At 36.9% G+C, this 17,820-nt stretch overlaps 1 protein-coding gene across 1 annotated transcript in view; it reads right to left on the reverse strand.

The window, feature by feature from the left end:
- MEIKIN (meiotic kinetochore factor) overlaps positions 1 to 17,820 on the reverse strand; it is a 114,248-nt gene that overhangs the window by 84,841 nt on the left and 11,587 nt on the right. The window contains exons 6-8 of the mRNA XM_058540583.1: positions 13,523 to 13,639; positions 8,581 to 8,620; positions 1,865 to 1,929 (exon numbers count right to left, since the gene is read on the reverse strand). Of these exons, the coding sequence (XP_058396566.1) occupies positions 1,865 to 1,929; positions 8,581 to 8,620; positions 13,523 to 13,639 (222 nt within the window). The remainder of the gene's footprint in view (positions 1 to 1,864; positions 1,930 to 8,580; positions 8,621 to 13,522; positions 13,640 to 17,820) is intronic.

Consider the following 17,820-nt stretch of genomic DNA (forward strand, 5'->3'; position numbering starts at 1 on the left):
AATGATCATTCTAAAAAATATATATATATATCTGATCACATCATCTCTCTGCTCTAAGATGTGTTTCCCAGCACATTTAGAATAAAATCCCTACTCCTTACGACGGCATACAAGACTCTACAATATACTACTTGACTAGCTCTCTGACCACAATTTCAACCATTTATTTTTTCACTCTCTTTGCTCCCGTCACACTAACCTCTTTCCTCTTCTTCAAACATGCCAAGCACATTCCCATCTCATGGCCTTTTCTCTTGTTGTTCCCTTTGCCTGGTATGCTCTGCCCCTAGATTTTCACATGGCCCACTCTCTCACTTTACTCAAGCTTTGCACAAATGTCAACTCCTCATAGAGGCCTATCCTCATTACCCCGTCTAAAATAGGATCCCTAGTCCCACTCTCTGTTTTTATTCTGCTTTATTTTTCTTCATTAGTCTTATTTATGATGTTCTTATATATTTATTTATCTGTTTATTATCTTTCTCCCTCCACTATAACATAAGCTTTCACAGGACACCTCTACGTATCAGGGGGTAGATTGAAAAGAGGTTAAAATCCAGGAATTAGCTTTGAAGAGCTCCAACATTTAATGGCTAATAGCAGTAGATAAGATTGCAAAGGAGATTGAGCAGGAGTTGCCTGAGAAGTAATTTCTTGTTTATTTGCTTGTTTCTATTACTGGACTATTGGATCCTTAAGGGCACGAAAACAGCCATTTCTTGGTTTTCTAACACTTAGTAAAGAGCCTGACACATAACTGTAACACAATTGGATTTGTTGAATTAAGGAATGTGTAAAAAAGTACCTCTAGAGCAAGATGTGATCTATTCAATTTTAAATGTTATGTCAATCAACCACATAAAAGTAAGAATACAAAAGCATACATAATTCCAGAATTACTATTCTGCCTTACTACTAGGCTTTATAAATAATACTTTCCACAGCCAGAGCAAAACTTGTTATTGGGCAAGACCTAGGTAAAATCATGATTGTTTTTGGTACCCTAACCACTTTCCCTGTCATCACCTCTCTTCTGTTGTTCACAATTTCCCTTACTCTTTGATCTATAAAACAAATCCTCCTTCTAGTGCTCGCCCTCCACAGTAGTAGGTATTACTCCTTCTAAGGATGAGTGCTTTCACAGGTTTGGTTTTTATCACTAGATTAATTTCCCTTAGAATAGAAACTATCTTAATGATTTTTATAACCACAGTTCCTAACATAATTCCTGGCATTTAGTAAATGCTCATTAAGACAACTTCTTAAAGTAAAGATTACACAAAAAAACTTTTGTTTTTTTAGTACATACAAACATTTATCAGGAGCAAAACTAGCAATTCTTCAAGTTTACCCCCAAATAGATGTTATAAAACTTGTTGCAGGAAATAAAGAGAACAGAAATCTGAGATACAGCAGAGGTTAATAAGGTTGTAAATGTCTTACTAAGTCTATTTTAATAATAAACTAAATAACAGAGTGTCTATAATGCAAGGCACTTTGATGATCCTTTTATTTTTCAATCATCACACATAACTCCAATATATCTGTTTACTGATTATTTTCCTCTGCTATGACTGAAACTGACAAGGGCAGGGAATATATATCACTCCCCACTGGTATATGTATATACCAATGCCTAGTATAGAGTACATACTCAGTAAATATTTATTCAATGAATTAAGGATGGGTGCTGTGGGGATGGTTAAGACTCACTTTCTAATCTCACCTATCTTCATTTCTTAAATACAACCAAGCTAAAAAGCACTCTGTTTCCTAGGCTATCAATTTTCTTAATATATACTGCATTGTGACAAAAATAAAGAAATACAGAATTATGAAAATGATTAGTTTCACTATTTATTACCTGATTCTGAATTTGAAGTACTCTTTGGTTTGGGAGAAATATTTTGGTCTGCTAACATCATCACCCTAAATTAAGAACAAATTAACGATGTTCTCTTAATCTTTCAGTAACTTTCAAGAATCCTCAAATAATACTTAAAATAAGGACATTTATATGCAATCAATTATGCTGTAGAAAAAATACAACTGGTTAGAAAAAAATGTTATCATATCTATATGAACAAATAGTTTAATAATAAAAGGCAACATATTTATACATTTATTGGTGTTAGACAATATGTGCAGAAGACAAGGCATAGTGTTTAGAATTAGATAGACCTGAGTTTAAAGCCCAGTTCTGCTACTCACACTTGGGTGGCCTTCAGAGAATTACTTAACCTATTTTGAGTCTTGGTTACCCCATTTACACAAAAGGAATAGCAATTTTGTTTCCCAGGATTCTTGTGGTAAGGATCTCAAGTAACATGGCAGATTAACGCTTTCTTAAAATTAATATCCTTTTCTTTTTTATACTTTCACAAATGAGACCACCTCCAAATCTATCTAAATGTGTAGGAGAGGATTAGCTATTACAAGAGAAATATAAAAAGATCACAGCCCAGCCTGTGACCACCAAAATGGGATTTCTGAGTCCCTAGCAAGACAAGGGAGTTTAAAACCAAATGTGAGGAGATGATTTTCTAAATTCCTATTACTGGTTTATTGAAGTGTTAAACTCAGTAAGCAAAAAACAATTTTATTCCTTCATATTTCCCCTTTAAATTCATCCTGTCAAAAGAGTACTTTTTCTTGTCCCTGAATGAACTCTCAGGTGTATTTCATTGCTTTTGTGGCATTCTCTTGTAGTAAATAGTCATTTTTAGGTAATAAAAAGCCCAACACCAGACTCTTATTATCCAGTTTAAATTTCTTCCTTTTCCCAACTTAGGCCTGATTTAGACTCATAAGCTGCAGTGAGGAAATCAACCATGGCTGGTTTCTTCTCTATTTCTTGTTCTTTTTCCTCCTCCATTTGGTAACTACTCTTTGGGGTCCTCTGGCATTGGAGTAGGGGGAAGGGGTTGTAGAAAAGGGCAAGAAAGGTCTTTCTTGATCTTGACTGATACTACGATAATACACCATTGGTGCCCTTTGGGTGTGACAGATAATCAAATGCTGACTCTTTCAAATCTGAAGTATTTTGAAGGGTTCAGTAATAGGATTTCCCTACCCCCGGGGTTCTCTCTCTTGCTGCTATTTATGATCTCCTCAGCTTTTGCCATTTGATGATAGAACTTCCAGTCTCTTTCAGTTGACTTTACTTTGTCCTTTGCAGAAAGTCTTACTGGGCATGATCCCTTTCAAGATGATCCATAACTGGCTCCCTTCTGAGGGATCTATGTCTGACCTATGGGCATTATGCACAAATCTTTGTTGTGCCAAACTCTGAAAGTACATCTAGCTTCCTCTTTATTCTGCCATTCTAAAGCATCTAACAGACCCTCTGGCCTTTAGACTTTTCTGTGAGTCAGAAACCCAATTCCAGGGGACATATGTCAAACTTTCCAAATGGTTCTCTTGGAGCTTCCTCTCTTGCGTTGAGGTGAGGGAGAAGTCTCCCTCTCTCCTTGCATATATGACTCCAATAACTCTTACAAAAGAAATACACATTCTTGGTCATTTCACCCTTTCAGTGCATTCTTGGCCTTTTCTTAAATAGCTTGGAGATTGGTGATGGGCTAATGCTGGAAGAATCGGGTTTTGACCATACCTTTTACAAATTCTACATAGATGGTTCTACAGAGAGTAGGGATAAAGGTAATTGTCATTTTTATTTTGTTTTCATCTATTGAAGTCACTGTCCAAAATCTAAGACTACATGAAAGCCACATTTAACATCCTGCTACATTCCTTAAGTTCCTATTAACATGTGTAGATTAAGGCTTGGTGGACATAACCACAGAGTTTTACTATTAGCCATACAATATAGAAAGAACTCAAGATGCGACCAAAGACAGATCCCTCCTCCATACCTTCCAGCCTAGAGGATTACTGAAAGAGAAAGAGGACAGAGGCTTAGGAAACAAGAAGTTAGACAACGTGAACTGATTTCTTTCCCTCAAGCCCAAAATCTGGAGGTGGGGGTAACAGGTGGGAAGATGACATTAGAAGAGGGGAAGAGAAAGCCAAACGTAGAGGAAATGTGTGCCCAACTTCGTTTAGAATTCTAGGAGGAGACATCCACACAGGGTGGAAACTCAACATAAAAGTAAGAGCTTGGGATATTCAGGCAGATGGGGCCTCAGTTAGCCGTCCTGAGATCCTTAATTCCTGTACATTGTGAACAAGTTCTCAAGGTTCCTCATAACCAAAGGCAATGCAGAAGGTGGTCATATTTACAACCAAAATACCTGGCATAGGGCTGCTGTGGTGAGGTGACTCTACCACAAAGGTTGTAGAAAGCAACCAAGTCAAAGTCTAAACAGAAGACTTCAATGAGACTCAAGGGGTTTGGGGTAGCAACAAAAGCTAAGGTGAGGAAAACTCAGCAGCGGAGGACCTCAGTCCCTAAATAAGGTCATTATTTCACCAATGACTTTATCTGTGGAGTCCATCCCAGGTATAGAACCAGTCTTGAGACCTGCAGCACAAATTAGCAAAAATCCAGAGACAACTTGTGGATTCCAGACACCCTCAAGCCCCAACTTCACCCCCTCCCCACCTCTGGCCTGCCTGTATGCCTACACTCCTATGTTTAGGGTGACTATTTGTCCAAACTGGGACCTTTCTGACAGTAAAAGGGAGCTCTGTTAAAAATTATGTCAGAACAACAGGCACATAATGGGACGGTTCCAGGCAAATCAAGAGGTATGATCGCCTACCTATATGCCATGCTCAGAAATATGGAATGGGGAGAAAACCTGAAAGACTCAGTATTCACCCGAAAGAGACTTTTAACCCTAACTGGATGGCATTAATAAGTAAGTTTAACTCATAATTTCTCAGCTAAATAGAGGAGAAAGACGATGAGAGCCCATGAGAAGTTTAGATCAGTTATTTTAAAAAATAAATAAAGATATATTTTCTTTGCACATCCAAGTGGTAGGTTTTATTTTTCAAAGATAGGACAGCATTTAAGGGAGAGAGGAAATAGGATCAGACACACATAATCAAGTTATAACACTCAGGCAACAGTCATTGAAGTGGGTCTACACAGATCTTACAGCCATATAAACAAAACTCCTTTTCTCCATTAGGTACTATGTCTAAGTTGTAGGGTTTTAACTTTGTGAATGTACTACTTAATTAAAGAGAATGCCAAAATGTCTAGTAGATAACAGGTGCTCAAAACTGGTATCATTATTCTCCAAACATCACTCCTTCCTTCTTAAGAATATATTGCACTGCAAATTGTGGAAAAGATTAAAAAAAATGAGTGCATCATCACTTCTCTCTGGTGACTTTAATAATTTATCTTTAGAATTTTCAATGTTATTCACCAAAAAAGAATAATTCACCCAAGAATAACAGTAATAGATTTTCTTTTCTTCAGAAGTTTCTCACCATTTAAATACAAGCCTATTTATAAGGAGGCTATCACACTAATGTTATTCTTTTCTTACTCTATGTACTTTCCCAAGGGGACAACCATGCCTTCAGCCCAGAACATTTCCTTTGCTCTCCAGGCTGGGATATCCGACTGCTTGCTAGATATCTCCACTCCAAAATACTGTAGGTATTTCAGTGTTTTCCAAACTAAAATCATTTGTCACCCCAACTCACTCTTGCTTTTCTATTTGTGTTCCTTCACCCAATGAATGAGTCATCATTCATCTAGTTTCCTAAGTCAGAGGGCTGGGGGCCAACTTGGATTCCATCTTCTTCCCTTAACTAACCGATCACTAAAAACTATTGATTATCCCTCCTAAATTGTTTTCAAATTTTTCCTTTATGCTATCCTTGCTGCTAAAGTTCAGATCCTAATCATGCCTTACTTGGAATGCTACAATAGTCATCCCCTTAATCTAAACACTTCTTCTAAGCCATCTTTTTCTTTGCTGCAGGAATGATTGCTCTAAGACAGAAATATGATCATGCATATCTCTGTGAAGAGGTGGGATAACAGGCAAGAATTTTGGTTGGGTAATATAAAAGTTCCACAGAAATACGCTCTCAATAATATACCACTTCTCACTCCCACACACTCATCAGCATAGAATACCTATACTATAGATCCCCACCAAAGAAGACAACATTGTACTGTCTACCATTTAATTCTGGTAAAAAAAAAATCTAGTTATAAGACAGTAAGAATTGTACACGATTATTCGAAGGACACAAAATCTACAAAAAGCTATAGACTTTTTCCTTATATCTCAAGAAGCTGAGATCCAAAATATGGCTCAATTAAGTCATCTGCCTCTTAACTCTTATGGCTTATTTTTATTCTATTCCCTTTCCTATCTATAGCTCCTATTAAAAATTATATTTCCTTGGTTTCCTTGGTTCTAAATTTGTTTTTTGTTACAGGTTTATTGACATAATTCACATACCATACAACTCACCCACTTAAAGTGTATAATGCAGTAGCTTTTATTATATTCACAGAGTTGCGCAACCATCATCACAATCAATTTTAGGACATTTTCATCACCCTAAAAAGAAACCCGGTACCGATTAGCAGTCAATCTCCGTTTCTTTCCAAACCTCCCAGTCTTAGGCAATCACTGATCTGCTTTCTGTCTCTATAGATTTTTCTGTTCTGGATACCTCATAACGAATGCAACCATAAAACATGTGGCCTTGTATGACTGGCTTCTTTCACTTAGCAATATTTGTGGGGTTCATCCATGTTGTAGCATACATCAGAATTCATTTCTTTTTGTTGTTGAATAATATTCCACTATGGATATCCCACATTTTATTTATCCATTTATCAGTAGATGGATATTTGGATTTTTTCCACTTTTTGTCTATTATGAATAAAGTTGCTGTGAACATTCATGTAGAAGTTTTCATGTGGACATAGGTTTTCATTTCTCTTAGGTATGCATACCTAGGGATGGATTGCTGGGTCACATGTAACATTTTGAAGAACTGCCAAACTATTTTCCAAAGCACCATTTTAAATTCCCACCAGCAATGTATGAGAGTCCCAACTTCTCCACATCCAGGACAACACTTGTTACTATCTGTCTTTTTGATTATAGACATCCTAGTGAGTGTGAAGTGGTATCTCATTGAAGCCTACTTGCATTTCCCTAATGGATAATGATATTGAGCATCTTTTCATGTGCTTATTGGCCATTTGCATATCTTCTATGGAGAAATGTCTGTTCAGATCCTTTGCCTATTTTTAAATTGGGTTATTCATTCTTTTATTGTTGAGTTGTACAAGTTCTTTATACAATCTGGATACAAGTCCCTTATCAGATATATAATTTGCAAATATTTTCTCCCATTCTGTGGACTGTCTTTTCACTTTCTTGATTGGTGTCTCCTGACTTGTTTTTAAACTTGTATGAATATTTTTATAAGTTCCTTCAACCTTTGAAGATTAAGCTGTTAGAAATTTTCATTATATTTTACAGTCCTACTGAAAATCTTTCAGAGGCTCCCATCATATTCAGGATAAAACAAAAATCCCAGCCCTTAAGACCATTCATGATCCAGACTATGACGACCACCTTGAACTTAGATACTGTCTCTCTCACATACGCCTTACCCTTCAGTCTAAATGCCCCAAACCAAACTCTTGATCTTCCCCCAGTAATATGTTTCTCCTCAGTCTTCCCTATCTTAATAAATGGCAACTCTATCCTTCCAGTTGTTCAAGCCAAAATTGTGGAGTCAGTCTTGACTACTTGCAGACTCCACCATTCAGTCCACCAACAGATCTCGTTAGTTCTACTTTCAAAATACATCCAAAGTCTGACCTCTCACTACCTCTACTCTTACTATTCTGGTCCATACTCCAATATCTCTTGCCTATATTTGGGCAACAGACTCCTAACTATAGTCTCCCTAACTTCTAAACTCCTCCTCAGGAGTCTATTCTTACCATGGAAGCCAGGATGATTCTTTTAAAACAAAGGTCATATCACGTTATCCTTCTAAACCTTTCAAAGGTTTTCCAAACCACTTATATTCACCTATAATGCCTTATATGATCTGGCTTCTTGCTTCTTCTCTCACTTCATCTCCTACGTCTTTCCTCTTCCCTCACTCCACTCCAGGAGCCCAGGCCTCTTGCCTCAGGGCCTTGCTCCAGCTATTCCCTCTATCTGGAATGCTCTTCTCTCCAGTGAGTCAGACAGCTTGCTCTGTCTCCTTCTTTAGATCTCTGCTCAAATGCTCCCTTTTCAATGATGACTTCTTTGACCACACTACTTAAATAGCAAACCACCATCCCAATACTCCCTAGACCCCTATCTGGCTTTATTTTTCTCCATAGCATTCATTACCATATAGCAGAGCACAAATATACTTGCTTATTTGTTTATTGTCCATCTCCTCCAACTAGAATGTGGACTCAATGAGGGCAGAGATTTTATTTTTAATCAACTTTGTTCACTACTATATAGCTCCAGCAATTAGAACAATTCTGGCATGGAGTGAGTCCTCAACAAATATTGAATAAATGAACACCTGAATTTGTGGGCTAACAGTCATACCTGCTATATAACTATTAGAACACAGAGTTTTAAAAAGCACAACTTAAAAAATGTTAGTTCTTACATTTTTCTGTGGTATTTCTGATAGTCTTCTGAAGAGGTACCTAGGAAAGGAAAAAAAACCAATCTAATAAAAATATAATTCAAACACAGGCCAGAGGCTAAAATTACTCTAGGTAAAAATAACTATTTCCTCTAAAATACATGCTGATAGTGCAGTTTACTTTTATAATTTTATCATTTTATATTGTTTTTACATCTGCCACTTAAATTAGGAAGAAGCATTTTCTAAATTTTTTTTTTTAAATAATTTTATTTATTTATTTTTTTCCCCCTAAGCCACAGTAGACGGTTGTATGTCATAGCTGCACATCCTTCTAGTTGCTGCATGTGGGACGCGGCCTCAGCATGGCTGGGGAGGCAGTGCGCCGGTGCGCGCCCGGGACCGAACCCAGGCCGCCAGCAGCGGAGCGCGCGCACTTAACCTCTAAGCCACGGGGCCGGCCCTGGAAGAAGTATTTTCAAAATACCAAAATAAAACAAAATTGTTGTAGAATTTTATGAGATGCAGGAATCTATCACCTTGTATTTAGACAGTTCTTTATAATTTTTGAAGTCCTTTTACATCTGATATCTTATTTGGTTCTTAAAACAATCCTGTGTGGCAAATATACCAATTTACTATCCCCATTTTACATATAAGAAAAAAATAGCTGGTCAAGTTATAAAACTAATAGCTATATGCCTGGAACTTAAACTCAGGTCTCATGGTTCTCAGCCCAGTACCAAATATATAGATATGCATATTAGTAGATTGATTAGTCAAGAGAATGCCTACCAGTCAGGATTTTACTGCCTAGGTACAGTAGAATATTACTAGGAATCTAAAAAACCATGGGAGTAGTCTTCTGAAAAGTTTATAACCCTCAGCAGCTGCAGAACTCTGCTTACATTAAATTGGAATTTAAAAATCCCAACAGTTAAGCAAAAGTTAAGTGAATGGTGGCTCCCAATCATTGCAAAGCATTTCCCTGAAAGGAAGTTTCCCAAAACATAAACGACTACTGTGGACCCTTATCATCCAGTATCTACTCTTTGTTTTTGCTGATAACAGTCTCCTGCTTTTTCTTCTGATGGTCCAGACATGGCCTGTGACTCAATGCAGTAAGAGCCCTGCATCTCCTTGGCCAAAGGGACTGTTCAGGGATAGGCATATAAACTAATTTAAGCCAATACGTAAGGCCCAGGACTTCTTGTCAAATCAACGGGAAAGAGAAGCACTTTTTTCATTGGATTTGAGGCTGTGAGTATATAAGCCTGGAGCTAAAAAGGGTTGCTATATAAAGGGAGCTTGGCTGAGAGCATAACTGACATAGAGGGATCCTGAGCTGAGAGATGGAAAGGAATTGGGTTCTATTGATATTATTTGAAACCCTGGATCAAGTTGTACCTGCATCTGATTTACTGCTGGAATTTTCAGGTACATGTGGTATAAATTCCCTTTTTAACCTAATATAGTTTGAGGTAGGTTTTTTTTTTTTTTTTTTGTCATTTGCAGTGGACAAATAACCTAACTGAAATACTTGCTAAAGAGACAGGCCATTTTTTTGGGCACTTTACATCACCAAAGGAGGTGCCAAACTAAACATAACACAAAAGACAGGGCCTTCAAACACTGTTAGAAATATTGCCATCCAGACAGCTATCAACTCTCCCATAAAGGACCCTGAGCCCAATGCTTAGTTCTTTGACTGATATTTCCCCTGCTTTGTAGTAGGCTCTGGTAGGTGGGCTGACAACATCCATTTCTACTCCCCTCTCCATTTATCCATTTTCCCTTGCTTTCTACCACTATAGAGGCTATGAAAGCAAAATACTTGGTTTCCCAGCATCCTAAGGAGTCAGTAGATATATGACTCAGTTCTGCTGAGGAATTTCTGGGAAAGCTTTTGCTCTTCTGATAAAAGGAGATGTACATGGCTGGTACTGCCCTTTCTCATTCTTTCTGCATGGAACACAGCTGTGATGCCTGGAGGTTTAACAACCATCTTACACCTATGGGGTGACAAGCCAACACACATGGTAGTAAAAGGATAGAAAGAGTCCAGGATCTTGATGATATTAGTGAGCTGCTACACTAGCTCTGGCCTGGGAAGAAAAGTAAATCCAATATAAATACACATTTTTTTTTGCATGACAAAAAAATACCATAAACAAAAAAATAAATGACAAGCTGGGAGAAAATATTCACAATATATACAACAGACAAAACACTAATATTCTTAATATATAATGAACTCTTAAAAATTGAGGATAGGGGTCGGCCTGGTGGCGTAGCGGTTAAGTTCGCGTCCTCCACTTCAGCGGCCTGGAGTTCGCAGGTTCAGATCCTGGGCGCAGACCGACACACTACTTGTCAAGCCGTGCTGTGGCAGGCGTCCCATATAAAGTAGAGGAAGATGGGCACAGATATTAGCCCAGGGCCGATCTTCTCAGCAAAAAAAAGGAGGATTGGCAACAGATGTTAGCTCAAGGCTAATCTTCCTCACAAAAAAAAAAAAAAAAATTGAGGGTAAAGGATAAAAAACCAGATAGAAAAATGGGGAAAAGGCATGAACAGAAAATTCACACACACACACACACACACACACACACACACACACACACACACACAAAGTAGAAATGACCCTCAAACATATGAAAAATGTTTGAACTCACATATAATTAGGGAAATGCAAATTAAAATAACACTGAGATACCATTTCTCACCTATTGGTGAGGATATGGGGAAACAAGGACTCTAATACATTGCTGGTGGAAATGCAAACTAGTACAGTCCTTCTAAAGGAAAATTTGGCAATACTCAACAAAACTATATCCATTTACCTTTTGACCCAGCCACCCTACTTCTGGAAATCTACCTTGAAGATATACCACCAATAATATTAAAAAAACATCATAAGTTTATTCACTGAAGCACTGTTTGTAACGACAAAATATTGGGGAAAAAACCTAAATACCCAATTCATAGGAGAGTGGTTGAATAAATGAAAATACATCCATACAGTGGAGTACTATGCAGCTGTAAAAAACATGAGGAAGATCCCCGTAAAACCATATGGAGTGATTTCTAGAACATACTATTAAGTGGAAAAAGCAAAATTAAAAGACTATAATCATGCTATCCTTCAGGTAAGAAACAAAAGGATATAAGAAAATACATAGGTATCTGTTCATTTGTGCAAAAGAAATATAAGAGAGAAAAACCATAAACAGAAGACACTGATACTTATAAGGGGTGGGTAGGAAAGGGGTAGAAAGAAAAGGGGAATGGGATCAGGGGAGCAGGAAGAAAGAGGAAGCGATACTTTTCTGAGAATATTTTTTTGTATAGCTATGACTCTTAGAGCCATAGTAATGTCTCACATACCTTCACATAGCCCCCTCTCCTTGAATAAATAAACAAAACCAAACAGGATGGGAGAAACAAAAATTGAATCGAACACTAACAAATGAATCTAACTATATTACAAGCAAATAACAACTTCCCTGAAAGGGGAGGGGAAGAAAAGAACTAACCTACATAACTTATTTTGATTAGATTCTGTAATGCTAAAGACAAAAAGAACTGTACATAAATGCTGTAATCTATTTAGTAAATGTGTTTCTCACAGGGGTCTGGTTTAACAATCCTAAAACTTCTTTATGTGTATATTAGAATTAAATAAATAACAAAATAAATAATGAAAGTATTGGATTTAAACCCACAAAATCAAATAAATATTCATGAGTCCATACTGATATAAATAATTGAATAAATAAATGGCAGAAAAGAGACAGTTCTTCAACAGTAGAATTCCAATTAATAGATTTAGCAGGAAAGAATAAAGTAGAAAATCACCATTAGATGGACACCACAGTAATCACTGTTGCAGTCAAGTTCCTCTGGTGACTGGTAATATCAGTGAAAGAAAGTTTGAGGAGAAACAGGATTTACAGAGTCTCAAACTATCTTTTTCTACGTATTTATTAACTACAAAGGGAAACTAATAACTTTAAAGTGGAAAAAACCAGCAGATACCATCTTAATCAAGTAATTAAGTTTAACATCACCAGTAATAAGATATATTGACATCAGGAACTCCTTAATACAACGTACTGAGAAGGGTGCAACATCATTTCTGTGGTGTTCTTATCAAAAATTGCATAACCTCATTTCAGTCATGAGAAAACATTACACAAATTCAAATTGAGGGACATTCTACAAAATAACCTATCAGTAATCTTCAAAAGTATCAAGATTATGAGAGACAAAGAAAGACTGAGGAACTGTAACAGACTGCAGTAGACTACAGGAGAAACAACCATTTAATAAACAGTCTTGGGGCTGGCCCCGTGGCTTAGCGGTTAGGTGAATGCACTCCGGTGCTGGCGGCCCGGGTTCAGATCCCGGGCGTGAACCGACGCACTGCTTCTCCGGCCATGCTGAGGCCGCGTCCCACATACAACAGCTAGAAGGATGTTCAGCTATGACATACAACTATCTACTGGACCTTTGGGGGAAAAAATAAATAAATAAAATTTTAATATACGATCTTGGATAGGATCCTGAAACAGAAGAAAAGACATTAGTGGAAAAACTGGTCAAATGTGAATAAGGTCTGTAGTTTAATTAATAGTTTTTATACCAATGTTAATTTCCTGAATCTGATCATTGTACTAAGGTTATATAAGATAACATTGGGAAAGGTGGGTGAGAGTTATATGGGAACCCTCTGTACTATTTTTGCAACTTTTCTGCAAGTCTAAAATTAATTCAAAATAAAAGTTATAAAAAAGTAAACCCATATGTGCTTAAGCTACTATTAGATATTATTTGTAGCCAAAGGTAATCCTAGTTGATGAACTTAGCTTAGAAATCATCCAAAAGAAAAAAATACTTGGCTTTTCCAACATAGGTGAGGGTTTTCGGCTGTGACATGAGAAAAAAGAATGTGAAAACTCACTTAAAACTGCAGAGAGGTTTGAAAACTGTGGTGCCTTCTCTATCGGTACTGCTTTACTGGTATCCAGAAGAGTTGAATTCTTGTATTGCGTGTGTTCTAACTTGGGACTCTCCCAATCTAAAAAAGCAGGAAGAAATGGCACAAAACTTTGAACAACAGCACACAAATGGCAGGTTACCTCCCGCCCGCCCCCCGCCCCCCAACTTAGGTCTCCAGCCCATACCAAACTAGGGTAATTGAAGAAGGTTTTGAGTGAGACAGAGAAAAATGAGAAGGATTGATGGTGTCAGTATAGTAAGTAATCTTTGGCCAATTCCAGTGCTCTAACCCACTTTCTTTCATAGATTTTTGCTCCATAAAGATTACTGATCTAAGGGACAGACAGCATACATGGAGCTGCCTCTCATATTTTATGTATAAGTTAAACCTATGTCCCATTAACTGTCATATCACTGAATAGCATACTGCTATCACTTGACGTCATTTTTAAGCTTTCCATTTACTTCCCACGATGGAAGAATGACGCTGTTCTCTCTCACATTCCCTGTCCCCACTTTTCTCACACTTCCCATTGTCCTCATATTATTACATCACATGTTTAGTTAGATCTATATTTAATGTAGACATTATGATAAATTACTATAAAAGGACTATTTACTCTTGTGGTACACTATGACCACCTTTTGTTTTTCCTGGAGTCAATAAAAATCCTTTTAGTTTGTTTAGTTTTCTCGGTATTTTTCATCTATTTAATCCCAAACTCTACCAAATTGTATAAATCCATTCTGTTTATTCCATTCTCTGGTGTTCTGAAGTTTCATAATGCTTTATCTTGATGTTTTTCATCTATTGTGCTAGGCACACTCTGGCCTCTTTAACCCCCAAATCATATTCTTTACCTCTAGAAAATGTTCTTAAATTACATCTTTGATAATTTTCTTCCTGCTGTTTATTTCATTATCTTTTTCTGGAACTCCTATCATTTGATATTGAACATCATATACTGTTCCTCTACTTTAACTTTTTTCCCTCCAAACTTCAATCTTTTTTCTTCATTTTTCCCTCTTTTTTTCTGGGAAATCTCCTCAATCTTATCTTCTAATCCTTTTACTCAGTTTTCCATTCTGCGATTGAATTTAATTTGTTCTCTGAATATTCCCTTTTTAATTGCATCCTGTTCCTATTTAATGGATGTAATATATCTTTTCTTATCTCAGTGAAGATTTTTTTTTCAATATTTTCTGCTCCTTGTCTTTCTATTTCTGCTTGGTTACTTTTACTTTTTACTTTTTAATTTTATTGTGGTAGGAACACTTAACATGAGATCTATCCTCTTAAGTTTGTAAGTGTACAACAGAGTATTGTTAACTACAGGCACAGTGCTATATGGCAGATCTCTAGAACCTATTCATCTTGCATAACTGAAACTTTATACTTGTTGAATGGCAACTCCCCATATCCGCCTCTCCCTAGGCCCTGGCAACCAACATTCTACTCTCTACTTCTATGAATTTAACTATTTTAGATATCTCATGTAAGTGAAATCATACAGTATTTGTCTTTCTGTAACTGCCTTATTTCACTTAACATAATGTCCTCAAGGTTCATCTATGTTGTTGCATATGGGCTAACATTCTTGCCCATCTTCCTCTACTTTATATGTGGGATGCCTGCCACAGCATGGCTTGATAAGTGGTGCATAGGTTCCTGTCCAGGCTCCGAACCTGCAAACCCCGGGCCGCCAAGGCAGAGCGCACAAACTTAACCACTATGCCACTGGGCAGGCCCCAGAATTTCATACATTTTAAGGCTGAATAATGTTCCATTCTATGTATATGCCATATTTTCTTTATCTATTCATTCATCGACGGACACTTAGGACGTTGCCACATTTGGCTACTGCATATAATGCTGCAGTGAACATGGGAGTGCAAACATCTCTTTGAGATCCTGATTGCAATTATTTTGCATAAATACCCATAACTAGGATTGCTGGATCATATGATAGTACTATTTTTAATTTTTTGAGGAACCTCCATACTGTTTTCCATAGCAGCTGCACCATTTTACATTCCCATCAATAGTGTACAAGGGCTCCAATTTCTCCCCATCTTTGCCAACACTTATCTTTTTAAATTTTTTCATAATAATCCTAACAGATGTGGGGTGATATCTCATTGTGGTTTTGATTTGCATTTCCCTCATGCTTAGTGATGTTAAGCATCTTTTCATATACTGTTGGCTATTTGTATGTCTTCTTTGGGGAAAAGTCTATTCAAGTCCTTTGCCCATTTTTTAATCAGGTGATTTGGATTTTTTTTCTTCCTATTGAGTTGTAAGAGTTTCCTATATATTTTGGATATTAATCCCTTATCATATATGTGGCTTGCAAATATTTTCTCCCATCCCATAGCTTGCCTTTTCACTCTGTTGATTGTTTTTTTGCTGTGCGGAAGCTTTTAAGTTTTATGTAGACCCACTTGTCTGTTTTTTGCTCTTGCTGCCTGTGCTTTTGGTGTCATAGCCAAGAAACCATTGCCAAGACCAATGGCGTGAAGCTTTTCCCCTATGTTTTCTTCTAGGAGTTTTATAGTTTCTGGTCTTACATTTAAGTCAAATCCATTTTCAGTTGATTTTTGTGTATGGTGTAAGGTAAGGGTCCAATATCATTCTTTTGTATGTGGATACCCAGTTTTCCCAACATCATTTGTTAAAGAGACTATTCTTTCCCCGTTGTGTATTCTTGGCACCCATGTCAAAGATCAGGTGACCATATATGCATAGATTTATTTCTGGCTCTCTATTCTGTTCTACTGCTCTATATGTCTGTCTTTATTGCCAATACCATACTTTTATAATTACTGAAGCTTTGCCATATATTTTGAAATCAAAAAGTGTTTTCTGTCTGGATAGTCTATCCACTGTTGAAAGTGGGGGTATTGAAGTCTCCTACTATTATTGTAGGAGACTATTTCTGCCTGTAGTTCTGTCAGTGTCTGCTTTATATGTTGGGTGCTCTGATGTTGGGAGCATATTTATTTATAATTGTTATAAGTTCCTGAATTGACCATCTTATCATTATATAATGCCCTTCTCTGTCTCTCGTGGTAGTTTTGGACTTAAAGTCTATGTTATCTGGTATAAGTATAGCCACTCCTACTCTCTTTTGGTCACCATTTGCACGGAATATCTTTTCCCATCCCTTCACTTTCAGCCTATATGTGTCCTTAAATCTAAATGAGTCTTTTGTAGACAGCAAATAGTTGGATTTTGTTTTTTAATCCATTCAGCCACTCTTTGTCTTTTGATAGGGGAGTTTAATCCATTTATATTTAAAGTAATTATTCATAGGGAAGGACTTACTATTACCATTTTGCTAATTGTTTTCTGTCTGTTTTGTAGTTCTTTGCCCCTCTTTCCTTTCTTGCCATCTCCCTTTGTGTTTCGTTGATTTTTTTTTATACCGATATGCTTTGATTTCTTTATATTTTTCTTTTGTGTATCTTCTACAGGTATTTTATTTGTGGTTACCAAGGGGCTTACATAAAACATAGTTTTAACAGTCTATTTGAAGCTGATAAAAACTTCAATCATATACAAAAACTCTACACTTTTCCTTCTCCCCCACACACACTTTGTTATTGATGTTACAATTTACGTCTTTTTATATTGTGCATCCATTAACATATTCTTATAGTTATTTTTAATACTTTTGTCTTTTAACTTTTATACTGTAAGTGAGCATAAGTGAGGCCATCTTGTTATGCTAAATGGCCCCAGACCCTCATCTGTGTGACTACTTGCTGCTCCACACGTACTCTAACAAAATTCACATGTTCTCCTGATTTATGGTCTCTGCATATGTACGTACTCCCCGATACCTTGATAAATTAAAAACTTTGTTCTATGAGTTTCTCTCCAGGAACAGGCTGACCACAGGTGGGAAATACACCTACAAGTATCTCTCACAGCTGACAGAAGAATGGCACAATAAAAGACCCTGGAGTCCACCACGCCTGAAGGAAACCCCCTCCTAACTGCCCATTTTGCCTATATAACTACCTCAAGATTCTGTAATTTTTGAAGATGTGTTTTTTAGACATTAGTCACTTGTCTTCCAATTTGCTAGCTAATCTAATTTAACTTCCTTTATCGATCCCTAACTTTTTGTGATTAATTGGCTCAGATCGCAGCAAGCAGAGCAAGCCCACTGCTTGGTATCAATACTAGAATTAAAAGTGACATATACCACTGTTATAGTATTAAGTATTATATACTTTCTATATATTTATCAGCAA

This window comes from Diceros bicornis, chromosome 1 (genome assembly GCF_020826845.1).
Source record: "Diceros bicornis minor isolate mBicDic1 chromosome 1, mDicBic1.mat.cur, whole genome shotgun sequence".
Taxonomy (NCBI): Eukaryota; Metazoa; Chordata; class Mammalia; order Perissodactyla; family Rhinocerotidae; genus Diceros; species Diceros bicornis.